Here is a 25,683-nt window from a genome sequence, read left to right as displayed (position 1 = left end):
TTGGCAGCTTTGCGTTTTCCCTGAGCTCCATTAAGCTCCATTAGGGGCATTCATTCCGATGCCAGTAGCGGTTTTGTGGCACGGTTAAGTGCTGGCCCTACAGGCAGTGGATTTATGAAAGGGTGCCACTCCTGTGATGTCAGGAATATAAGGCTTGGAAACGCTGGGATTCCTGTTTACCATCTGTTTCCATGGCCCTTCCCTAATAGACCTCTCCTCCTCCAGAATTCAAGGATCTTTAATCAAAATTGTTTGGCTTGTGGTGGGAGGGAGGAAATCCCAAATTGTGGAGGAGATGGTGACATTTCTTGACCTTTTCTGTGTGTATCTCGGAGACAAACACACTCTAATGAGTGTGCGTGTGCTTATGTATGTAGGTTTAGTCTTTGGGTGTATTTCCTAACACAGGCACTCGGCGAGATGCTAGGTTACGCATTTCTCTGCAGCAATCGAGATAAACTTGCAGACCCTTTGGGGGGATAGTGTGTTAGCTAATCTGATCCACAGACAGCTGTATACAAGAAACTAGCTTACTAAATGTTTCCAGATACGCTCCTCTTGAGAACCCACATTTCACTTTGCTTGGAAAACTTAAGCGTCGCGGTTTTGTGTCTTTTGGTTCAGAGCGGTGCCGCAGACCTGTCCGCCTATGCAGGAACTCTTACAACATCGCCCTTTACTCTGAAGGGAGTTTTGAGTGTGCAGCCTATTCTCTTGTAGTTGGTGCTGCCCAGACACACTCGATAAGCTAGCTTTGTTATCATACAGTGGTAGTTGTGGCTCATCTTCTCCTCTTTGCTCACGAAAAATATTACAGCAGTCCCATGCAGAAATATCTGCTGGAGCGTGAGCTAAAACTGAGCAATACTTTCAGAACTGAGTGACTCTCAGTTTGGGGTGCTCTTTGGGTGACTTGTGAGATTACTCAAAAGAGCCTGGCATTTAGAAAGTGGATTTTCAGCGGCTTCTGAAAAATTGAGCAATAAAACTGGTGCCACATGGGAAATCATCGGTCTAGCATGCATATTTAGTACACATTAAAGCCTGGGGAAACACCAGTTCTTGCAAATCCATCAAGAAAAGTTGGTTAAGGCTGATAGCATCAGAAGTGAGGTCAGTAGGTGGTTTGGTGACACTTAAAATACAAAGATTACATTAAAGTAGCGCACAATATGACGAAACATTTTTCCCCTTAGGGTGAGCTGTCTCTCTTTCCCTTTTCTACTATGTCCTGTTACACATGTGCACCAACTGCACTGTTTGTTCCTTGCCAGCAGCGTGCAAAGCAGCCTTTTCCTTCGCTGCTGCTGCTTCCCTGGCCATGCACTGGTCCCCATGCGGAGAACTTTGCTTTTGACACAGCAGTTGTGCGGCCGGGGGCATTTGCTTTTGCGCTCTTGGGAAAGGTGGCTGTGGCACCACAGTTTGAGCTATGACTAATTAGAGTTAAAAAGCAGCTGCTTCGTCTTAAGTTGAAGAGTCCAAGCTGGCCTTAGCTGAGGCCGGAGCAGACTTGTTATCTTCCGTGGACTGGGCAAAGAGGGAGATCGTGGAACACGCACTTGCCGTTGTGTTTGCACCAGCGCTTAAGAAATCCTCTCACGGCGTCAGGGCTCATCGCTGCCGCGGTGTGTTGCAGACCAGAGCGTGCCTTTCCTTCCCGGACAGTCTCAAAGGAAAGCCTTTCCTCTCTCCAGCTCTGAGCATCCCCTCTTCGTAACAAACTTGAAATGGGAGAGACCGAAGGCCTGAGGCTTGTGTTCTTGCTGGGGAGAACAAGAGGTTTAGCGCCCTTGATATTGGAGGGGTTTTTGGGTTTTGCGTCATGAGGCGTGCTGGGAAACCCTTAAAGAAATGCCTTAAGTGCCCTTAGGGATGCAGGTCTTTTCTTGGTCCCAGTTCATTTGCCAGCAACACGACAACTGGTAGGTGCTGGGTGGGAAGCAGCCGGCCAGGATCAGACCTGGAGCCAGAAAAGTCAAAACTATTTTCTCTGGCAGTGGTTTCCTCCAGAGAGGGAATCTTCTGTCTGTGCTGCAGAAAGCACGTAGGGCTCTTGCTTTTGCCTGATCCGAGGAAGAGGGGGACAAAGTCCTTTGGGAAAGGGACCTCTCCTGATGGATGTCCGAGAAGACTTTCTCCACGGTAACGTCTGAATGGAAGGGGTTTCTGTTTCTGCGGTGTGGTGGGGAGGAGGGCGGGTGAGCTGCTACACAGGATCGGGCTCTGCCTGCCTCGCAGGTAGGAAGATAGTGTCTGCCCCTTGGGCAGCAGGGAAGGCAGTCAGGGCAGGCTCAGGTTAATTATTGTTTCACGTGTCGCGTTTTGCACTTTGCAGGTGGTTTCATCCCAACATCAGCGGAATTGAGGCAGAGAAGCTGCTCCTGACCAGGGGTGTCCATGGCAGCTTTCTGGCTCGACCCAGTAAGAGCAACCCAGGAGATTTCACTCTCTCCGTCAGGTAAGCAGGCGGCAGCAGAGGAGGAGGAGACGAAGGGGCTGTCTCGGGCTCCTTCCAGCACACCCTGCTCCGATTAATGGATGTGCAAGGGGAGAGGTGCTCTGTGGTACCACTTGAAGTAAAAGGGTCGCTGAACTCTCCCCATCGCTGCAGAGGCTGTGCTAAAAGCCACGCGCTACTTCGCCCTCGGTTTGTTCATCCCTGTGGGTTGCACGTGCCCCTGTCCTGCCAGGGTTGGCTCTGTGCTTGTGGCGTGTGCTTCCAGAGCCGTTGTTGCCAGAAGATAACAAGCCCGCTTATTTTCTGCAGAGAGTATGTTCACTCCCAGCAGGAATGGATTATCTCACTCCAGTTTCAAAGGAACTTAACGTAGCTGCCTTTGAGAGAGACTTGTTTTCTGCGTCTGTAAGGGATCCCAGCAGCACCTCCATAAGAGACTAAGCTTGCTGACCAGCCTCACAGTGGCTGTGTTCCCAGACAGTATCGCGCGCATCACCTTTAAAATCCTCTCGTGTTCTTCGGGACCAAGGCGATTGCAGAAAGGAAGGCTGCAGTTTTGCCGATGGTCTTTGTGAACGTAGCCCCTTACGATGCGGTGGAGCAGATGCGCTGGGTAGAACTCTCTGAGGGTGAATTAAAGGGAAGAGGCAAAGAGCAACATTAACCCAACGAGTCCCTGAGATAAAAGGAGCGGGTTGTGGGTTCAAGGCGTGAACCTTCCGCGAGCATTATCCAGCTGATGCCTTGCAGGGAAATAGCTCAGCAAAGGTTTCTCCAGGCACTTGCAACACAGACCTCTTTTTTGTGGTGCCTTCTGTTTAATTTAAAACCCCTCATTTTGTTTAGGGAACTCCAGTGAGTTTCTAAATCCTTTGACCAACGCTGCGTTTGGAGAAACTTTGTGCAAAGCACAGAATGGACAGAGCGTTTCCACCTGGCAGGGCAATGATATCTAAGAGAATGTGAGCAACAGCAGCACAGTTTGAGCCTCGGTCCCTCCCCGGGCACCTCTCCCCCCCACAGCCAGGGTCCGCGGGGACTGCTGGCAGCTCGGAGCAGCACGGCAATGCCAAACCGCTCCGGTGAGACTTTATCCTCTCCTTGTTGCCTTAACGGCTCAGATGAAACCTTTCTCAGCCTTATTTCTTCCCTCCTTGCAATTGTCACCAGACTCGAACCTGCACTCCTCTCTGCCAAGCGCAGTCATTCCTCAGCTTGGCAAAAGGGAGAGTTTGCAGCTGCCTTATTTTTTTTTTTTTTTTTTTGAATGCTTCCTTTTGTGCTGGGGAATACATCCCAGCGGTCCGACCCTTTGCCTCTCAGATGGCTCCGACCGACCGCAGCTTCTCACGCTATGGAGCAACACAGCGGAAGGGAAAAAGTCCGGCTTTTCCCATGCATTGGCTGGGTGGGGAGGGTTTGGATCTGACTTCGCTAGCTCCCCAGTAATCTTGCGATCAGAAGTGGCTGCGAGTTAATGAGGGAGGCAGGAAGTGCTTCTAATTAGAATGGAAAATAAACTCAGTCACAGAGAGCTGCCTTGAGCAAGCTATGACGGCAAGGGAATACGTGTAAAACGGGGGGGTTATCTTCATGTGAGCTTAGTGTCTCTTTTCATGTAATTTTGTGAGTCAGGGTGTTGTCTGATTGTAAAGTGAAGCACTGACAGCACCTGCTTAGCCAGGCAGCGTGCAAGCAGATGCAGGTTATGGCTGTGCAACAGAGTCCTGATGCGGAAAGATACCCGGCTAGCAGTATAATTACCCTGAAAAAGCAGGGTAAATTGCTTTGCCGGGAGAGCCAGTTCCCACACCTGCATTGCTGCACTCATGCCTTGTGCTGTGGAGTCAGTCCACAAGTTTGCATGGTTTTCTTCCCTCCGCTCTGTCCCTGTGCCTCAGCCAAAAGCCGCGTGTGTTTCTGCTGTTGTGGTTTGTTGCCTTCCACCTGTGCTGGTCCACTGCCTCCCCTCTTCCAGCTGTGGCACGTGTTGAAAGCGAGTGGATAAAAACTTGGCCTCCCATGGAACAGCTACGGCTGCCTGTGGAGTCCCAGAGTAGTTTTATTATTGCCGTTATTTCTTTACCCGTTTCTGCTTTCTCTGTGGCAGAAAGCAGAGAGGGGGGAGATGTCCGATTATCAGAGGGAGTTTGGACCGCTTTCTACTGCAGGGAGACCTTTGTGTTGCAGTAAATGTTTAATAAGAGTATTGTTTTGGCCCTAAGATCAAGCCAATTAATGCTCTTAATGCATGAACGGTGCCCTGCAGTAACAAGATGCGAGTTAAGAGCAGAGCAATACAGCATGCCTTAATATCATAGTATTGAACAATACCACCACAACCCACTGACAGACTATAACTCAGTGGAAAGTCTGACCAACTCTCACAGTTCTGAGTAAACCAAAGCTGTGACACATACCATGTTTCCAGGAAAGCACATTAAACATGACACACAAGCTTAGGGGCAATGTGTTGAGCTTTGAGGCATCACGAACTGAAGACAGGGAAAGAATTCTTTTATTGACTACTTTTACCTGCAAGTCCTTGCTCCTTCCTGGCTCGTCCCATCTCTGTTCCATGACTTGAGGCAAGGGTTGTCCTGTAGTCTCGGATGTGGAAAATTTGCTCGGACACGGCCACTGGTTAGATAGACTAGATTTGCTTATACTTCATCTAAGTGATATGCTCTTTTCCCACTCATGATGGCCCCAAAACATGTGCATAAATGCTCTTGGGAATTAGAGCTGCCAACACCTAATAGAGTACAGAATGAGTAGCTTTGTGTGCTGTGAAAGCTGAAAACTTGGGCGGCTGTCTTCCCCCTGTGTTCTTCCCCTTTCCCTGTTACATTACACACACACAGATGGAGCAATGTGTTATTATTCTCACCTAGAATTGTATCCTGACAGAGCTTTGCTTTTTTTTTTTTTTTTTTTTTTTTAAATCTCTGAACTGGACAGGTCTTTATATTTTTTTTCCTTTCTGAGAAATAGAAGGTTTTCAAAGGAAACAATACAGATATCTTTGAAGGAGTACCTAAGATAGAGGTGTCAGTAGGAGAAAGTACCTTTAGGAAAACAATCAAAACCTCTTCCTCCTTCTTTCAACCCCCTTTCAGCTTCTTCAAGGGTTTTGGAAAGCCAGTGAGGGGAAATGCAGCTCCTTTTAATTCCAGAGAGGATGTGGGCTGAAAAGAAAGCAGGCGATGGAGTTCTGGCTGACCAGACCACACACCAAGTGACCGCGTGCTGGTGCGTATCCAGATATGTGTCCCTGAAGAGAGGCTAGGAAATAATATTGCAGAAGTTATGAGAAGGTTTCCATGAAACTCTGTGGCTGCTTTCACTTTCTTTCTTTCTTTACCTCTGTGCACTCTTTCGGCCTTTACCATTACAGCAAGAAGTCTTCGCAGGGCTTTGTTTTTTCAGCTCTTAAGAGAAGAAGGCAAGCCACATGGAGAGGCCATGATACAGTTAACGAACAGATTATGTTTGTCCTGGTCTTAATAGAAAAATCTCTTCAAAAAATCCTCAGCTCGGAGTCCAAACTTCTGGCAGTTTGTAATCGGCCAAACCTGGCTCCTTTCATCAGCCCTTCCTTTTCCGAAACACGCTCCTTCTTGGGACATCTCTGCAGATAAGTTCAAGAGCTTGTTCCACGCAGAGGATCAGACACACCTGCTATAGTCCAGTGCCGAGAGGGCTGTGTTTCTGAGAAGTCTTTATTTGGTGTGCCGCTGGTACGTCAGTACTAGATACTGAATTTGGATTTATTGGCTTATCTTATTTTTTGGGCACTCCAGCAAATATGTGGAGCGCATCAACAGGGAGGGAGGTGGTCTGGCAACTTCAGCTGAAGTGTAATGGTGACAAAGATTCTGAATTCATTCTGAATAAGGCTGTAGTAATATCTGCTGCGTCTCTATGTGAGCTGTCTTGTTTTGTCCCACGCAGTTGCTGCAATGCTGCTCTCTGCAGGTATTTCAGTGTTGCCTCAACACAGGCAATCAGACAGCTCTGTATCGGTGGGTCACTTAACGTGGGTGGTATTTCTCATTGCAGCGTTTGGCTCCTGCAGGTGTTTGCCAAAGGTAATGACAGCACTCCAACGCTTTATGCTTTCTTTAGAGTGGCTCACAAAACCTGCACTGAATGGGACTGTTTGGAGGAATAGCTCAGCTTCTGAGCCTGGAAGGGGCTCTGAACTGGAGCTGGCCTTGCAGGAGAGCTGTGGAAGCTGTTCTGGATGGTGGGAACAGAGCCTGCTATTAGGGGATTTTTGGAGGGTGCAAGTAGAGTTCATTTGCATGTTGCAGTTCTGATGAGTGGCTCTTAAAAAAGCTTCCTTGCCTTTCTTGTATGCTGTGTCACCTCTCATTTCCTAGAAGGACCTGGTACTGGGTTTGCTTTTGATATTGACTCTTCCAACTTTTAATCGTGATTCTTAACAAAATAGACCTCCTTTTGAAAGTGAGGGCTCTTGGGGGAGAACTACGGGAGGCCACAGAGGAAATGCCCCATGTTTCCAGCCTTCAGTGCTTGCCTGGATCTGCCAGAGCGTGTTTTCAGAAGACCAAGTATTTAGAATCGCTTCTGAAGAAAGTGAACAGCTTCTTAAAGATTTGGCTGGGACTGGGTAAATAGCTTGAACAAAAGGAAAAGGCATGTTGAAAGTTTGCCTAAGTGGTGCTTGGCCTCTGGCCACAACAGTAATGGAAATGCCAAGACAGTTAAGAACCATCCGTCAGAGACCTTGTTAGTTTGGTAACTGGGTCACGTTTTATGGGAATGGATCTTACCCTCGTTCATGGGATACAGTACAAAGTGCTTCTGGGTAACAAACTCTTGTTAGGGCTATGGTCTCCCATAGTGGTTTCCTGATTAACACTTACATTGAGCACTATTCCTGTATGTAACTGGACTTTTTTTTTTTGTACACAAAACATGTACAAATACACTCTGGCTACAGGTTAAGACATGCAACCAAGGAGGATTTTATGTCCTATAGAATAGGTACTCTGCGAAAAGGAGTAAATCAATACTGCAGGTGTGTTAAATTGGTTGAGTTGCTGCCTGCAGACAATATAGTTGCAGCGCAGGAAGACAGTTGGATCTGGAGAATAACGGAAAGAAGCTTGAAAGAGGTGCTTTTCTAAAATAGTTTTCCTTGTGTCCCATCATAATAGCACCTACCAGCCCTATTAAGGCCCTGTAATCCAGGGCTACCTCTCACAAATATTCGGTGAGAGGTAGACCTGATTCTGCTTCTTCCAATGTAGGGCAGCCAACTAAGGGAAGCACTGTCTTCATGTTACAGCTGGGAAACAAATGATGGGCCCAGAGTCACCCTGAGAGCCTCTGAGAAGGTCCTGAACATCAGATCATCAAATCTTGGCTAAGTGCTTTTATCACAAGACCCTTCTTCCCTTAAGAAAGCATGTTCTCCTCTGACGACAATGTCTTTCTTTTGTGCTGGAGTGGCTTGAATTCGTTTGGAAGCAGATCGTTCAGTTAGAGATGTAATATTAATGGATGGCTACCTTCGGCTTACTTGTGCTCGTTTGCTGCTATTTACAAGTTTGGCAAAGCAGAGGAGTGTGTTGAAAGCCTCCTTTTGATGGCAGATGGTTGGCAAATGGTCTGTGCTTCGCATCTCTTCCCAGGGCAAAAGGCTGGATCTCTCTGGAGCGGGAAGCACCTTCAGGAATGCAAAAAACATAAATGCCCTATAGGTAAACGGTGCCGATGTCCGAGTTCGCTGAGTAGTTGGATGTCCTTGGTCCCTGTGCGTTTTCTGGAGCTCCTAACACCTTAAGTGAGCAGTAGGGCTCAGGAAGCAGCTGAATTGCTTCTTCCTAGGAATTGGGCATGAAGAATTTGAAACCCACACCTAATCTCTAGAATGCACTTGGCTGTGTCTCTGAAATGGCATGCAAATGTCAGTTCGTTCTGTTGTGCTGTATTGGTGGATAGTGAGTTTTCTCTGAGAGCCCAAGCTCTCATTTAGTTGAAAGCAAACATTCAGTGAAGTTTCTAAACCCTGTGGGAGTATCTTCTTGGTTTTTTCCATAGAGAGTCTTCAGGGGGGGCTTGGATTGCTTTTTGCAGCTTGTCAGAGAGGTCATATAGGCATGCTGTGAAGTTCTAGGCTTTTTCTGTCTGACACAGGCAGGAAAACCACATGACCAAAAAAGACTTTTGGGGATGCAACACGCAAAGGTATTTCTGACATTTAAAGTGGTTCTTTTGTCTTCAGTGACAACAAAGGGTCTGTTTGGGGTTTTTGCGAGTCCTCTTCTTATTGACTGTGCTCTGTTGCGAAGAAGAGCAGACTGCATCTGCGCTGATGGTCACTGCAGTATGGACACAGATTCACAAGCTGGAATATTTTGGATCAAGAAACCCTGCTGGATATCTAGCTAAGGAGTTGTGCTGATGATAGTGTAAAGAAGCTTAGCTCGGAACGGAGGCAACTCTCGCTTATCCGAGTGCTGGCTCTGAAGCTGCCAAAAAAGCTGGCATCTGCTATTAAACAGTGCTGCATCCCTGTGTGAGAGCTGTGTGTCTGTTGGTCAGAAGTAGCCGTGCCCTCCAGCACAGGGCAGCTGAGTATTCTGGGCATCTCCTTTGTGCTTTATTTCACCAGCCAGCATGTCGAGGGCCCAGTCTAATGGATGCTGCTACTGTGCAGTCCCGTTCTGCTGCCCAGTTTGGAGCTGCAAGAGGTGACGCAAGCTTGAAGAGAAGAAAACGGGAAGGAAATGGGAATCGATCAATGCCCTTTGTGTTTAGCATGACCTTGAGGGCTCATGGGATAAATGACGTTGATTATCTCTCTGCTTTTCATCCCTGAAGTGCTCAAAGGCCTTGGGGGTGGGGAGTGGGTCTGTGAACTGAGCCTTTGTAGGTCACTGGGGTTGGGATGTGGGGACGGAGCTGTGGAAAGAAGGGAGCTTTTGAGCCTCGGGCCAAGTGGCAAAAACACAGTTTCGTCTGCTGCCTTCTGTGCTGCACAAAAGCTCTTCACGTCCAGCTGCTGGCATGAACGGCAGAAGCGTTTTATGTGCCAGCTCCTCTCGGAGAAGAGGCATTGTCATCGGAGCGCTGGCTGGGATCTGAATTTCACAGCCAGTTTTCATTTCCACCGAGCGAGTTCTGCTCGTACCCTAGATGCAAATATTGCCAAACTTTGAAGTCTCTGCCCATAGGACAGCTGGCGTTGGTGTGGCAGGCCAGGTCAGAGCTAGACTTCCCAGATGTACCAGGAAGAGTTAACTGGGTCTCTCTAAATACCCAGGAGTGCCACTCACCAGTTTCCTATATTACAGACAGTCGGGTTCTGTCTCCAAGACCTTGTCGTGAAGGTGTAGCGTGACTGTGCAGGATCCAGATGCAGATTTTTCTCACCTCAGGCCTGTTTGTCAGTCTTCTGCTGGTTTTGTTTTGCTGATAATGTCGGATGATGGTAATACTGTGGATGCTGTCTCTGTCCACACTCAGTTGGTTGTTCCACTGAATTGGCACTAACTGGAAATCACCCCAGTGCGAGACAAAGCATCCAAGAAGGGCTGTGTGAGCACAAACTGGAACTGCTGATTCTACATTGACAAAGTCCTCTTTAGCAACTGGGATGGAGCAAATGGCAATACGGCCATCTGTCAGGGCAGTTTTTTAAGGAGAACCGCATGACGTGGTGACTGTGGCTCGAATGTGGCTAAGAGTGTTGCCGTCTAATCATAAGTCATGCCTCTAATAAAGGCAGGTCTGGAGGAGGGGCACACAGTGGCTGTGCTAGCACACTGCTGTTAATGTTTCTGTGGGCTCTTCAAGGCTTAGCACACAGAGATCTCATTGCCAAGTGCCAGCTTGGCATCGTCTTGTCGCCGAGCTGCTGCTGTGTACTCTAGCACAGCATATTGGACAGTCAGCGTTTAATCTGCTTGTGCACATGACGAGCCCCTCGCGTGCCAAAAGTCGTGGCTGTTAAAATCCCCAAGATATGTGGAAATTGGAAAATCCATGGCAGTAGTTACGTAAAGGCAGCCATGCCCTTGGGCAACGTGAGTGCATCCCAGGGGTGGTAGTGACCGTCCCGTCACTGGGAGAGGCCGCTGTACTTCTCACGGTGTTCCGTATGCCCTTCACCAGCCATCCCACAGTCCTGCAGATACGCAGCCCCGCGCTCGTGGAATTCGATGTCCTCTGCTGTCAGGCCTTTGGGGAGAGTGAGTTATTGCAAAGTCAGCAGAATCCTCCCCGGTGGACTTTCATTAGACCTTGCAGTGTATAGTTCAGCGTAGTATTCAAGAGGAGATACGAGGGAAGAGGTTGTTTCTTACCTTCCTTGAGGAGCCAGGCGTCCGTCTTGCATGTGCAAAGCAGGATGGAAAAGCGGCTGGATCCCCTCTGCCGGAGGAGAACTCGGCCACCTTGGTGCTGCTCCAAGCGCTTGTCTAGACTAGAGGAATTTGCGCAAAGGTATCCAAATAAAATGACACCACCGCAAGCCCCGTGCGGACTTAACGTGATACCGGGACCCCTAGCGAGTGACAAGCGCAGTGAAGTGAGGCTAGCACACACCCTGGTGCGCACATCCAGCTGGCACAGCCGGGCTGTGTTCTGCCCCCGCGTCGGAATCCCCTAAGGCAGACGGAGCCTTTTGCCACCGCTTGCATTCGAGGGCCAGATCTTAACCTCTCTCTGAAATAAAGAGGTAGAGTCCAGACTCTGAGGTAGACAGTACCTGCAGCCCAGGAAAACTAAACAGGAGATGATTTTGTGGAGCTGGGGCGAGATATCCGATACCATCCAGGTATCTGGTCTTTCACCGCATTGCTACGGGCGCTGTACCCTGCTGCAGAAAGATAGCAGAAATGGGGACAATACCACTACTGGGAGCCCCAGAGCCCCTGCCGTGGTCCAGTTCTTCCTTCCATTTAACCTCGTGCCCAGACCACTGTAGCTTTTCTAATTCCCCACTCCGGGAAATGGCTTTTCTGTCTGACCTGGTACGCTGCTTATACCACCTTGAGTCTCCCGCATCTCACTGTCACGGTTGCTTTGGCAACAAATTGAGAGAGGCTGGGAGCAGCGCAGCACGGTAAAGAAGGAGAAATTTGCCAGATTTACGAATCTCTCTCTGACCCAGCTCGTCCATCAAGCAATGGGCTTCCAGCCATGTCTCCCCGGCTCAGGAGGGCTGCTGCTAAGTGCATTTAAAATGCAATTAACCTACCTCTCAGAGGTTAGTGTGGCCTTCTGAGGAAGGAGACTGGGCTTTGCTGGGTTAAGGGGGCTCTTAGAACAGGCTGATAAAGGCACCCAGGCATATTCCCTTGAGCCTGGAGGGCACGACTGGAGAGGGGAAAGCATTAACCCTTGCGCTACGTTTTATAGGGTTTGCAAATATTGAGCAATGTATTGGTTTGGGTGATTTTTTTTTTTCCTGTTTTTTTTAAACGAATTAGATGATAGCGAATACCCCTGTGCATAAAAAACTGTTCGCTGTAAACCAGAGTGAGGTCAGAGCCTCATCCAGCCAAGAGGGCAAGTAGTGTAGGAAGTGGAAGCGATGGCAGAGGAGGAATTATTCACCTCCTCTGCGTGAGGTGGGTCTGGGAAGCAGAGCGGGCAGGGAGCTTGCGAGGTACAGTCAGTTCTTGGCCGGGTAACCTTGGCCAAGGAGCATCCATCCCTTCCCCTACTGTAGGAGCGTGGCCAGCGTGAGCGGCACCGGAGTGAACGGAGAGCGCGTGGTGCAGCTTACAGAGGCGGGTGGTGGTCAGGAGGCATCTGGGCTCTGAAGGCCGGTGCTGGGTTTCCATCCTCTCATGCTCGTTTGCCTTCCTTCCTCAGAAGAAACGATGAGGTGACGCACATTAAGATCCAGAACACGGGGGATTACTATGACCTGTACGGCGGCGAGAAGTTCGCCACGCTGGCAGAGCTGGTGCAGTACTACACCGAGCAGCAAGGGCTGCTGCGGGAGAAGAACAGCAATGTCATCGAGCTGAAGTACCCTCTCAACTGCCAGGACCCCACCTCGGAGAGGTAAGCCACGCTCTCTAAAAGCCTTTCCTGGTGATGGTGATGCTGTCTTCCCAGATGGCTCAGGCCGGACAGTTGCACCTGGCCTGGGTTTGGAAAGGAGCCCAAAACAGAGTGTGTTTGGGTGCGATTTAGCTTTAATGACCCAAAAGCTGCACATCTCTGGGATATGGTTCCCGAGCTGCTCTGCGTGCCGACGTGACCAGAAGCTGGCTAGGTAACATTAGCAAGGCCCAGAAGCTGGTACTTGCTCAGTGTCAGTGTGCGCTAATAAGCTTTCTCTAGCTTTTAGGCAACTGGGAACATAGAATCGTAGAATCATAGAATAGTTTGGGTTGGAAGGGACCTTTAAAGGTCATCTAGTCCACCTCCCTCCTCCCCGTGCGATGAGCGGGGACATCTTCAACTAGATCGGGTTGCTCAGAGCCCCGTCCAACATGAGCCCACCTGCAAGGGCTCCTGCAGGTGTATCCTAGGAGGCACGCAGCTTTGGTTTTAAAAGAAACCAAACACCTGCAAGTGACTTGTCTGCCTGCAGGACGCTGGGTAGAAATGCCCAGTAAAAAGTCTTCCCCGTCCCATCTCTGTCTGTAACCACTATTCATCCTAGTAGCAACCCACTGTGGCCTTGCAGGGATGGGGATGGCTGACTTGCTGCGAGAAGTGGCTTGCCTCGGGCCACTTCAGGATGTTTCTGCCAGCCGATGAGTGACCTTCTTTCCTCCCCTTGGTCCGTGACACTCCAGTGACCCCTTTTTTCCCTTTTCCTCCCCCTCAGTTTCCCCAGTGTCATATGCAGCGGCTGACACGGTGGGTTGGAAAAAGGGGAACACCTAGTCAGGCGGCTGGCGGTGCCAAAGCAAGCCCCTAACTACTCTAACTTTAGCAGCCGGGGTAAGGCGAAGCTGTGACCAGTCTCAGTTCCTGAAATGGAGCAGAAGCGCTCCCCTCCACGCCGTCATGTGAGCCGAATGGGCCCGGGCGCTGGGAAGTCCCTCCAGCTCATGTGCTCCCTTGTTGCCAGGGTGGTTTCTTTGCTCGTTCCAGATCGCAGCGTGAAAAGCAGCCGGGCAGCTGCTCACATTAGCAGAAGCTCTGGAAAAGTGGAAACCCCCTTCAGCTGGGTTTCCCCCTCTTCTCCTGCCAAGGAAAGTCTGGCTTGGCAAGGAAGCTCCAGAAAGGTTTCTGCTCCAGACCACACATCTGGTGGCATCAGGGAGAAGGGAGGGAAAAGGGTCCCAGTCCTCTAAATATACGAAATGACGATGGTGTCAGAATATAGTGGGATGCGTCAGGGTAGCAGTGTTTCCAAGACCTGGGCTTGAATAGCGGCAGTGTTGTAAGCAGGCACCGACGTACTTCACCAGAGGTTGGCCGTTCTGCCCTCTGCAGCAGTACGACTTGTGCAGCCCCACGATCCTAATGCCTTCCCAAGCCTCCGGGAAGGACTTTTGCTCTTTAGAGTTCTTCCCAGTCAGGCTTGAAAAGGCTGCCTTTGCAGCGTGCTGAGTCGGGACTTGAAAGGCCCAGCATCACTGACTGCTCTTCTATAAACTCCGTCCTCCGGGACAAAGTTGCTGAGATGTGACGTGATGCCATTGCATCGCCCCTGGAAGGTTATTTTGAGCCTCTCTGAATTCCTGGCGGCTTGGCTGGCAGGCCAGGAGCCAGCGTCTTCAAAGTGGGACCTGTGGCATCTGCCCAGAGCCGCTGCTGAGTATTGATGGAGTGTGGGGCTTGAAGGCTCCGAGGCAAGAAGAAACTCTGCTTCACTCCAAACTGTTATTTGTCTTTATGGAAGGCTGTGGCAGAGTGCTAACCCGCGAGGCATGCCTGCCCTGAATAGCTGCTGTGCGGGTAGGTGAGACACGCTGCCTTGCGGCAAAGACCGGGTGAGCTGCCTAGCCGGAGCACGGAGCTAGCGCAGGAGCGCTGCCGTTTCAGCTGCAGAGAGCGTGCCCAGGAATGGGCAGATTATTGTCTTCTTAACCCCAACGCCTTGTGGCAAGGCTGCTAACAGGCTTCTGACTGGGCCGGTTCAAAGGCAGCCTGCGTTTCGCTGGGACTGCAAGTGTAAGTATGTCAGCAGACCAAGAGAAAGGGTTATGAGAGATTAGATGGAGAAACAGGGGCATGCAAGGTGTACGCAGGCGGAGAGGTAGAGCAACTCATGCCCACGCAGCGAGGCTCGGGAAGAGCTGAGCACAAACCTTTTCGCACGTTGTAATCGCCACCGGTCGGAGACGCGGCCGCGGGCAGGGCTGGAGGGGGAGAAGCGTCCTGGGCACAGTGGGGAACCCGGTTTTGCCACTCCAGGCGAGCCTGTAGGGTGCTTCTGTTCTCCCTCGGCCAGACCTGAGCGGAGGTTGGTGACCTGGGAGGGAAGCAGCAGGAATTAAAGCTAGGAGGACCCTTTTGAAAATCTTTCCCAAGCTGTGTCAAAGCATCTTGTTCCTGATCGGTGCTGTCCATGCTTGGGTCTGATACCGTCCGACTACAGCCTGCTGGCTCCGAGCGTTCGTTTTCTTCCATATTAAAGGAAAACGTAGCCACCTTCAAGTAAGAACTGCCAGAATCGTGTTTCTTATAGCTTCGTCAGAGCCCTATCCCTAGATGACAGCGCTTGTCATGCATCACGTGGCAGTTTAATACACTGATGCCATTTCACATTTGGCGGGAGGATTGAGCAAAGTCCTGACGCTTCCAGCCTCAGGCTAAGGTATTGATGTGACATTGCAAAGCGTTGGAGGAGAGTCATTGGGGACTGTTTCTAAAAATAACTCAAGCCGGTGTCATGCCAGTGGGGAGAGCGGTCAGACTGGGAGCCTAGAAATGGGTTTCCCGTGAACACCATCCCCAGCAGTGAGCGTAGCTCTTGTCTAAAGGCAATGCTCTGTACGTTTCTGAGCTGACCTTGCTCTCTCCGTTCCCGCTCCTTAGGTGGTACCATGGGCACCTCACCGGCAAGGAGGCAGAGAAGCTTCTGACGGAGAAAGGGAAACCGGGTAGCTTTCTGGTGCGAGAGAGCCAGAGCAAACCAGGAGACTTTGTACTGTCGGTGCTGACGAACGAGGATAAGATGGAGACTGGGGACAGAAAACCACACGTGACCCACGTGATGATCCACTACCAGGTGGGAAACGTGGAGAAACGTACCGTCCCCGCTCAACCCGCCGGGTGGGTGACCCGGGTGGGAGCTGTGCCTTCGAGTCTCACCGCGGTTTTGTCATTTTTCCCCTGCAGCCGGATGGGAAGTATGACGTGGGGGGAGGAGAGAGGTTCGACACGCTCACAGACCTGGTGGAGCACTATAAGAAGAACCCCATGGTGGAGAAATCCGGAGCTGTGGTTCATCTGAAGCAGGTAATAGCTGCTCTAGCACATACTTGTCGGTTCTGGGCTTGCCCAAATTCCCGGGGGAGTGCACGGATCTGCCCCTGCTCTTTGGGAACTCCCTGCCCCCAGAACATCCCTGCTGGCTCCTTGTCGTGCTTGTCCAGGCTCACACTTGCCAGAGAGGTCCCTGGCCCCGCGCTCGAGCCCTTGGGAATGGACCCAACTCCTGCCAATACTCCCAGGGATTCGGGAACTGGTTTTTTTCAAGGGGAAAGTTACCTGTCTTTCTGTTACTGAAAGCGATTTCTATTCTGTCTTCCTCTGCCTTTCAGCCATTCAACGCCACACGCATCAATGCAGCTAACATTGAAAACAGAGTGAAGGAGCTGAACAAAATGGCAGATCACAGTGAGAAGGCCAAGCAAGGGTTCTGGGAAGAGTTTGAGGTACTGGGTGCTCCTGTCTGTGCTCTGTCCCATTTGTGCCTGTGGGTGAAGAATGTCATTCTTGCATGGGAGTGTCATGGTTTTCCAGCACTGAGGACCTCTTCTCCACACCGTTTCTCCTTCTCCTGTTTTCCGTGTTCCATGAGTTACTTCCTGGTCCTTTCTTTCATTGCTTTTTCTCACGTCCGAGGCTGTTTCTCCTTCCTCATCCTAGAACTGCGTGCCTTTTGTTCCCTGCAGGGATTTGTGCCTTCTCCCCTCCATTAACTCTCTCATCAAACAGCTTCTTGGCTCCCTTTCCTTTCCTGCCAGCACTCCCTCTACTCTTCTCAGCATCAGGAAGGCAAGCAGCTAGTTGAAAGAGCCCTTCCTTTGCCTCTGACTCCCCTTGTCTGCCCAGAACAGTTTGTTCTTTTGTACTCTGCTCCACAGATGCTGCAGCAGCAAGAGTGTAAGCTCCTCTACCCCAGGAAAGAGGGACAGCGACCAGAGAACAAGGCTAAGAATCGCTACAAGAACATCCTTCCCTGTAAGGAGACCCTGAATACTGGTTTGGGTTTTTTCACCGCAATTTTTGCAGCCTTCTCTGGGGCTAGCTAACCCTGCAGAGCTTTTTTGATCATAGCTGAGTTGGAAAGAGGTGTACGCCGTCCTAGTGGAGTGGTCCAATTAGTTCGTGGTGTTCTCCATCCCCTTTCTAACCTGGTCCTTCCCTTGTGCGTGGGAAACTGGGAAATTGCTCCCCTCTGTGCTGGGAGTCCAAATACACTTCAGAGCTCAATTGTAGTTCAGAAATCATATGGAGCCAGAGCTAGAGCCTCCAAAGGATATACTGGAAAACCTGAGCTCAGGTTAGTCTGTAGCAACACTGTGTTTCGCTAATGTCCATCCAAGTTACTAGATTGGCAACGCAACTGTGAGCCGGGTAGTGTGGAGTACTGCTAAGTGTCATTAGGAGAGCGTTTTACACCTTTTTTTTGCAGTAGTTACCCATGTGACTTCATAGTAAGAGCCTCGTGGGAGCCCTTGCTGGGAGCCACTGTGACTGCCCTGCAGCAAAGCCTATCCGTGCTCCCGTGTTCATTCTGGACTCTCTTCTCCTTCAGTTGATACCACGCGGGTGGCACTCCGAGACGTCGATGAGAGCGTGCCCGGGTCGGACTACATCAATGCCAACTATATCAAGGTACTTGGGAAAGCGAAGACACCGTGTGGGGGCTGCCCTCAGCCCAGTGCTATGTTTCTGGTGGGTAATGGCAGTAATGGTGTAAGTCTTGAGGGCATGGCCTGGCAGGACCAGTGACCTTTCACTGGGTCCAGGCCAAACGCTGGATTTTTCTCCTGTATCCCAAGAGACCTCATCATTCTACCATGTCCTATTTGCCCCTATCTAGCAGTTTATCCCGATCCCCTCCTTTCCTTACCTGTTCAGGAAGTCTAAGGGGACTGACCCAGACTCTCTGTCATTGAACATTATCTCTGAGGTCAAATTATAATTGTCATCTGTAAGCTAAGAGCTGCTCGAAGCTGTATTTCCAGCAGTGCTGCTCTGGCACTTAAGCGCCGGCCTTTGGGAAACCTTCAAGGTGGCTTCGTTCCAGCCACGTCCACCTGCAACTTCTGCAGCTGCCTGCTGGCAAGAGCCTGTTGCGCAGTAATGCGCGTTACAGCAGCATAAAGGTCCCTGGAGGCAGCCAGACCATTTTGCTGGCGACTGTTGAAGCTGGTGATGAGAGCGGTTCACGTCTGCAGGTCTGACGAAGAGAGCAAAATCAGCTAGCTCAGAAATCCGGCGTGGCAGGGTGTGCTGACTTTGCTGCTAAAGGTGCACTAAAGCAATTCTCAATTCCTCACTCCAGCATTGTTGGCTTTTTTTTTTTTTTTTTTCCCCCCTCTCCTTTGCTCCTCAGAGCATCCCTGAAGATGGAAGGAACTCTGAGCACTGCAAGATCTATATAGCCACCCAGGGCTGCCTGCAGACAACAGTGAATGACTTCTGGGCCATGGTCTACCAAGAGAACAGTCACGTCATTGTCATGACCACCAAGGAGGTGGAGCGAGGCAGGGTGAGCACTTGGAGGGTGCTGTCCCCAAGCCTGAAAGTTACCGGCTGCTAGTACTAATAGTGTTCAGTTAAGTTGTCTCTGGCTAGCTTTCATTTCATTTCTCTTCTGTCTTGTAATGATGCTTTAGCTCTTCTTCATGACAGAAACCTACCACTTTGCTCTGCACAGCCTATCTCCCTAGCCCCATGAATATTAATGGAGTGTCCCTCATACGACTTGCTTCAAGGCTCTGGGGAGCTGCAGGTGGCAGAGAGAGAGAGAGAAGGCATCGTGCTTGTTACAGCAAGCTGGAAAGCTGGGGGGGGCAGCGTATCGCAAGCTGTGTGAGGGGCAAAAGTAATTATACAATCTCTCTGTGTACCACCTGTACGCATTTCACTAGGAGTGGGTTGGTAGGGGCCAAGGAATACGGTGAATTTCCATGATTCCGTGCAGAGCTATTTACCAGAACACCCTTCCCTGGTAAAGAGAGGAGCTAATGATGATTGGCACTAGCAGTTTTGCTTGGGAATGAGGGGGAGGCTGTGCTTGCGGCAGCCTAGCGCGGAGATGAGATAAAGATAGCTCTACTCACAAGCCGCCTTTTGTGCCGGCAAAGTCGCTATAGCAAAGAGGGGACAGGCTGGAGGACAGAACAGGTACAGGTAGACTGTGTAGCCCCTTGGGATGGAGATTTGGCTCAGGAGTTAGGCAATGACCAGACCAAGGGGTCAGGTGCTGTGCGTCAGGACTATACCTTTGGCAAAGCAATGCCTACCTGAGGCTGGGGCTAGCTGAGGAGGGAGATTCCCCTAGGGATCACGTCCTTCCTAGAGGAATGGCCCTTCCCAGTACTTCCCCAGTTCAAAGGAAATGCTCTGTGTGTATGGCTCTCCTTTAAACCCCTGCGCTGGGGCTACGCGCCCTTTGAACGCAGCAGCGTCCCTGAGCGAGGTGTTCAGGGGTTCGCCCTCCAGCTCCCCAGTCTCAACTAACGAGCAGCTATCTGCTGTTGCTGCAGAACAAATGCTTCCGTTACTGGCCAGACAAGAGTTGCACCAAGGAATACGGGTGCATCTGTGTGCGGAACGTGAGCGAGCGTGAGGCCCAGGGCTACTACCTTCGGGAGCTGGAGATCTTGCGGACTGACAGGGTGAGTGCTCTGCTGCTGTCTGCCCGCTGTACTGGGAACGGGCTGGTGCTGGAACCACCGGGGAGGGAGATGTCACTTTTCTATAATTTTTTTTTTTTTTTTTTTTTTTTTTTTACTTAATGGTCCCACTGCTTAAGTTCTGGGCCACTTTGCCCCAGGTTTGATAAAAAGAAAGGAAGGATAGAAGCCTCCTCCTAGGAGGAGTTTTCTGACTAGGTGGTGGGTCTCTGCTCCCTGCAGGATGAGCGCCCGCGACTGGTGAAGCACTATCAGTATTTCAGCTGGCCGGACCACGGGGTGCCCAATGAACCAGGAGGGGTTCTGAGCTTTCTGGACCAAGTGAATCGGGCACAGCGAAGCATTCCAGACACGGGGCCGATCATAGTGCACTGCAGGTACGAACCAGTGGGCCGTCAGCGGGGCACTGCAGCGGGGGTGGGTAATAAAAATGCGTCTCTTCTTTTTTCGTTACGCCTGCGCCTGGGTCATCATGTGAGCTGATGGTGGGCAATTGGGATATAAGTATAGATGTGGGAAAATAAAGCCCTCCTCCAGAGCATCGCTGGTGATAGCGCAGGGAAGAGCAGACCTGATCTGGAGTTGGTAGCTCTGATGCAGCCTGCTAGACTCCGATCTCCTAAGGGTCAGCATTTGGCTGAGCTTATCTTATAGCAGCCGTGCCAAATCTGCCCAGGATGGACCAGGCATGCAGATGAGCGTGGGAGCTGAGCTGACTTAACTCTGGGGAACGTTTCTTCCTGCAATCATTATTTCTTTTCTCTTTCCAGTGCTGGAATAGGACGTACAGGCACCATCATAGTGATAGATATTCTGGTGGATATTATTCACAGGCAAGGTATGTCTCCCTGTCTGTCTGACGGCTTTCACCGTTTGCCTTGCTCTGACCAGTTATGGGATAACCCTGCTCTTGTGCAAGCAGTGGGTACGTGATCTCCAAGCAGTGGGTTTGAATCGTCCGGGAAACAGCAGGCATAGGCTTAGCCTGAATGCAGGGTGAGAAGGGCTTTTGTACTGTGCCCAGCTCCCCATTTCTCTGTGGGCCAAAAAGTGGAGCTCTAACGTAATGAAACGTGAACCTTCTCCGAACGGGTGTGCACATAGGCAGCCCTCTAGTAAGGGAGATGTTTTCAGCAGCACGGCACCCGGCAGTCTTCTCGTTGGCATCAGTGGGGCCAGGATTTCAAGGTCTCCTGGACAACCCTCTTCTATTGAGGCCAAGGTGAAACAGGTTCAGTAAGGGTATAACTCCAGTAGTCCTTTTAGAAATTAATCCCCCAGACTCTTCCATGTAGAAGGGCTGTCACCCTTAACTGAAATTCTAGAGCTGTTGCGGAATTCTCCGTGGTATCTCTGAATCTGGTCCGGGAGCCTTGAGGCAGGTGGACCCTCTTCAGCAATGGTTGCATCTATTTCATAAACCGTGCAAGGGTGGTAAGTCTGGATCTATAGGAAGTTGCCGCAGAGCAGACCTAATTCCCCTCCCATCCCCTGGCTCCAGGCAAGTCAGCCCTGCCTCAGCCATTCTCAGTCCAAGGTGCTCTTGCAGGAATGAAAAAAAAAAAAAAAAAAAAAAAAAAAAAAAAAAATCTCCTAGGCACAGAGATGCACCAAATCCTTTCACAATATTCTGGGGCTTTGCTGAGACTGTGTGCAGCGAGATACTGAAAGCTTTCAAAGCTGTCTCACGAAAATGATTTTTCAACCTAATTCCCGCTCCCTAAACCTCACCTTCTCGCTCTTGAGCAGGTTTGGACTGCGATATTGACATCCCCAAAACTATCCAGATGGTACGCAGGCAACGTTCGGGCATGGTGCAGACAGAGGCGCAGTACAAGTTTGTTTACATGGCTGTTCAGCAGTACATTGAGGCTGAGCAGAAGAGGTTGGAAGAAGAACAGGTGAGTCCCGTTCGGCTTGGTTGGAAAAGGAAGGGCAGAACTTGGCCCACACCAAACACCACTTCCACTCCTCCCTTCTCCCTGGAGCTCAAATAATGCCCTGAACACGTGGAAATAAACCCACGGCCAGTGCTCCCCTGCTGGCATACAGGATCTTGTAAGGCTTTCTTCTGTATCTGCACTGAGTGAGATTTTATTGCCTTTGCTTTCTCTTTCAGAGGAATAAAAGGAAAGAGCGAGACTACTTGAATATCGGCTACGCTCCTATGGAAAAAGGCAGAGCCAAGGGGCAGCCCCCTTCGCCACGGACCCAGTCTGCGTAAGCTGAACATCTCTCTGCCAGGGCTAAGAAATTCTGCAGCAGTAGAGGGAACAGCTTGAGCAAAGGCCCCAGTATTTATCCTTTGCCAGCCTGCCTCTCCCATACCTGAAACCTGACCGGTTGCTGGCTATCGTATGGGAATGGCTAAAAATAAACAGGTGATGCCACCACACTGTCAGCAGTGGTGGTAGCAGCCTACTTTGCTCGTGTGCTACACTTGTGGAAAGGAGAGGAGGAAATAAATCCTAGCCTTTAGCGAGTAGTGCCCCATATCCTTGGCTACGGAGAATGGCTCTGGAGAATCAGCTAGAGCCTGGAACTGTGCTACTGCCACTGAGGGGACTTTTACAGCAAAATCTGAAGGAAGATGAGAAGAGAGCAGAGGGAGGTGGATTCACACCCATGCGGGGAGGGAGCGTGTGCTAAGCAGCATGAGTTCCTTACATAAGCAGAGAGAAAACACCCCCAAATTATGTTTTTCCCCCTCGGCCCAAGTAATGGGATACCAGCGAGTGATGGAAAGGGGGTTGTAAGTTAAAGGTGAGTGGGGTAGGGACACACGTCAGTTATAGAGTATAGAGCTTTTGGGTACCTTGAACTGCAGGATCGGTTTTGAAAGAAGAGGTGGCTAGGCAGGAGCAGAGGAGTGGGTGTTAAAGCGAAGGCAGAAATGCTGTTGCTGGGCTCACCCAGAATGAAAAATCCAACTGAAGAGGGCAAAAAGAGATGTCACACGTTCTTCTCTTGGGCGTTTGGCCACCGCCGGAGTGCTGGTGGCTCGTGCCTGGCAGCGTGCCGTGCCCGGAGCTGCCTCCGCGGGAAGAGCCAGAGCCGGGCTCGGCAGCTGGGGTGCTCCGGGATGGGGCTCGGGCAACTGCTGCCCTGGTAGCCAGGAGAGAGGAGCAGGAGGCAGGGAAAAGCCCTGCTGGGCTCCCATGGCACCCCACAGGCGGGTGCAGGCAGAGCCGCTCTGGTCCTGCGGCGCGTTAGTAACTGCAAAGACCTTGCTTTAGGGTAGTGCCAAAGGGAAATCTGGATCCTTCGCTGGCATTAGGAACCTTCCGGCTCCTGCTGGATCTGGCCGGTTGGGATCTTCCCCGCTGGACTCTAGAAACGTTTGTGTCCTGTTTAAAATGCCCAACTTTGAAATTGCAGCTCTGAATAAATGAGGGGGGGGAGGACCGTGTGGGACCGAGCCGAGCAAGGTGAGCTCTGCGTGGCTGGTACTGCTCCAGAGAGCTCCCATGAGTTCAGCTTTGGGTGTCAGACCTGCTTTAGAGGTACTTGGATCTGGTCTTTGGAGCAGCCCTCTCCTTCTATTAGATTTTGGAAAATCCGGAGACATTGGGTATGTAGAGAAAGTAAGAGTAGGAAATACCAGGAACTGTATCCACTGATCCTGCAGAAACTTTGCATCCATGAGAGGCTGACGTGTGGGGAAAGGTTCAAGGCTCCATCCCCAAACTGTATTTGAACGTAGGAAGGGTGGCCCAGCCAGAGGGAGAGAAAACAGGGAGTGAGAACAGCGGGTAACCCGATGTCGTCCTACCTACAAGGCTGGGGAGGGAAAAAGGGAGCTCAGCTCGGCTATTACCCAGTTCCCACTGGCCACGTTCCTCTGGGAAAAGATCCAGAGCGGTGAGGCTGTTAATAACAAGGCTTTGTTTCTCAACAGGGTTGATGACGAGTCAGCTTCCGTCTACGAGAACCTTAACATCAAAAGCCCAAAGGTTTCAGGGATGAGTAATACAGGGCGATAAAAGAGCCGGAGGTGAGCTGTACGGAGGCTGCACAGGTAGGGATGCTTCCCTTGATTAACTGAGAGTGTCACCACAGGCCGTTGACATTGCATTTCACCTTCTTCAGCTCAGCTTATGCAGATTTCTGCGGCTCTGCCTGCATCGGGGAAGGCAGCTATGCTCTGACGAAATTGGACGGAGCCTAACGATGTGGCTGTGGCCGGCTGCTGAGGGGGGAAACGGGGTAGTGAGATCTCAAGAGGGAAACGTATTTACGACGTTACCAGTGAGGGGGGGGAGATCTGCTTTTCAGCCCATTAACGTCAGGAAGCTGTCAGACTCCGAAAACAAGACTGTGCTATGTGTGCAAACAAGTAGGAGAGGCTTCACACGCTGGGAGTGTCTCAGCTCTGTAACCTTATCGATGCACTTTTCCCCCAGTTATAAACCAGGCCACCCTTCTTCCTTCTTGTTTTGGAATGCAGGATTTACAGTGTTTACGTCCACCCTTTCCAAGTTCTGCGATTGCGGACAACTTTTTTTGCCCATCTTGCCTTCCCTAAGCACCTTGGATTCAGCGAGGAAGTAAGAAGCTGACTGTAAGAAGCAAGCAGAGTCTGCGCCTAAGAACATGCCTTGACCTAACTTATTCACAAGAAGGATCTTCTCCCATTCTCCCTTGTATCAGTAGGTTGATATTTATGTGGAAGTGCCTCTGGACATTCATTAGGGCATCAAGGCTCAGTTTTTGGTTTTGTTTTTGGTTTTTTTTTTAATTTAAGATTCTTATTTTTTACACACAAATTGTTAAAAGGAACAGAAATGACTATTTGCTTAGGAGCTTTCCCAGGGTTGCCCACTTAGGGCGTTAGTAAAAAGTTAGTACACTTTAATGTTTTCATTAGGTCAATCATTTCTAAGCTAGAAGCGTTTTTAGACTAAATCCTGGAGTAACTTTGCTGCCTGTGAGGGTGAGAAATAGAGCGCGCTGCCTGGACCCAGGTATTTGCACCTCTGTTGATTCTTCTTCTCACGCTCCCTTTTGGCTGTACCGGTTCTAGATTTCTGCGCAACCCTGCCAAAGCACACCGAGCGATCCCTGCTGCTGTAGTACAGCAGATGCGTGTGTGTGTGTGTGTGCCCGAGAGCCTGCTAGCTGCTCTGCACGTGGTTTCGTAGCACAATTGAGAGGCAGAGGTGAGCACCTCCATCCTTGACTGTGTGGGTCTGAATGTTGAGCTAAGCGAAATCCTACGTAGCTGGTGGGTGCTGAAGCCTAGGAAAGCAGCTTTCACTGTGCGCTGTGCTTTTAGCCACCCCTAGTGAGTAACAGCCTAGGATACTAATCTGAGCTGAACTTTTTGAGCTGGGCCCCTCCGAGCTTGATGCAGCTCTGCCATTACCTTGCAGCATGACCTCTTTATTTCCCCCCCCCCGCAACTATATGACAAGGCAAGTGTTGTGTCTGCTGAGTTAGGGGTGTTGTAGGAGCGTTTGTGACCTGACCAGTGCCACGAAGATGAGCGTGTCACCGAGTGGAGTATTCCAGCTCTGTTGATTTAAGTCTCGACTTGTGACTGCCAGTGCTCCCTGCTGTTTCAGCCCTAAAGCCTGCCAAAGAACCCCTTCCTGCAGGATTCATCAGTGCCTGAAGGTGTGCTCTGTGCCAGTGCCTGAACCTCCAGAGCCCGCGTGGGGCTGGTCTTGAAGTCCTCCTAGGGCTCTGGAACTGGACGGACTTGCTGCGTGGTCGGGGTATTAGTGCCTGGAGTTGCCGGCTCCAAGTTTTGAGCAGAAGGGGTTGAACAAAAGCACAATGACATACCTTGGCTGTATTTCCTGGCTGGTCTTTCTGGTCCCTTGTCACAGGGACAGGAGAACTGTTTATTTTTATTGCACTTTTAATAAATGTTGAATATTCTCAAGGCTTTTTTTTTTTTTTTTTTCCCTTTCTTTCTAAGTAGTTTGCTTTTTGGGAAAGTGACTGACGGTTGGTGTGGACAATGGGGCATCCTGAATGTCTCCCATTGCCAAATGCTGCTGTTCGGGGCCCCGTTTTCCCTTGCTTTGAATCTCCCTTTTGACTATGCATGAGCGAGAGGTTCACCTGCATGCTAGCTAAACCTTCAACCTTTGTTTCCAAGTGCACGGTGAGAAGGGGAAGTGCAAAGGGTCAGCCCCCACAAGGATGCTGTGACAGACTACTAGGAACGGT

General features: G+C 50.5%; 1 protein-coding gene across 1 annotated transcript in view; it reads left to right on the top strand.

The window, feature by feature from the left end:
- The window catches only part of LOC115343160 (tyrosine-protein phosphatase non-receptor type 11-like), a 30,607-nt gene extending 5,218 nt beyond the window's left edge, over positions 1 to 25,389 (top strand). Inside the window, exons 2-16 of the mRNA XM_041124411.1 lie at positions 2,339 to 2,461; positions 12,317 to 12,511; positions 15,449 to 15,641; positions 15,752 to 15,871; positions 16,177 to 16,290; positions 16,723 to 16,819; positions 17,397 to 17,476; positions 18,201 to 18,356; positions 19,357 to 19,488; positions 19,729 to 19,883; positions 20,277 to 20,344; positions 21,256 to 21,407; positions 21,626 to 21,726; positions 23,405 to 23,524; positions 23,954 to 25,389. Of these exons, the coding sequence (XP_040980345.1) occupies positions 2,339 to 2,461; positions 12,317 to 12,511; positions 15,449 to 15,641; positions 15,752 to 15,871; positions 16,177 to 16,290; positions 16,723 to 16,819; positions 17,397 to 17,476; positions 18,201 to 18,356; positions 19,357 to 19,488; positions 19,729 to 19,883; positions 20,277 to 20,344; positions 21,256 to 21,407; positions 21,626 to 21,726; positions 23,405 to 23,489 (1,771 nt within the window). The 3' untranslated portion in view covers positions 23,490 to 23,524; positions 23,954 to 25,389. The remainder of the gene's footprint in view (positions 1 to 2,338; positions 2,462 to 12,316; positions 12,512 to 15,448; positions 15,642 to 15,751; positions 15,872 to 16,176; positions 16,291 to 16,722; positions 16,820 to 17,396; positions 17,477 to 18,200; positions 18,357 to 19,356; positions 19,489 to 19,728; positions 19,884 to 20,276; positions 20,345 to 21,255; positions 21,408 to 21,625; positions 21,727 to 23,404; positions 23,525 to 23,953) is intronic.
- The last annotated feature ends 294 nt before the right edge of the window (positions 25,390 to 25,683 follow it).

This window comes from Aquila chrysaetos, chromosome 6 (genome assembly GCF_900496995.4).
Source record: "Aquila chrysaetos chrysaetos chromosome 6, bAquChr1.4, whole genome shotgun sequence".
NCBI lineage: Eukaryota > Metazoa > Chordata > Aves > Accipitriformes > Accipitridae > Aquila > Aquila chrysaetos.
This window is presented reverse-complemented; position numbering and strand designations above follow the sequence as displayed.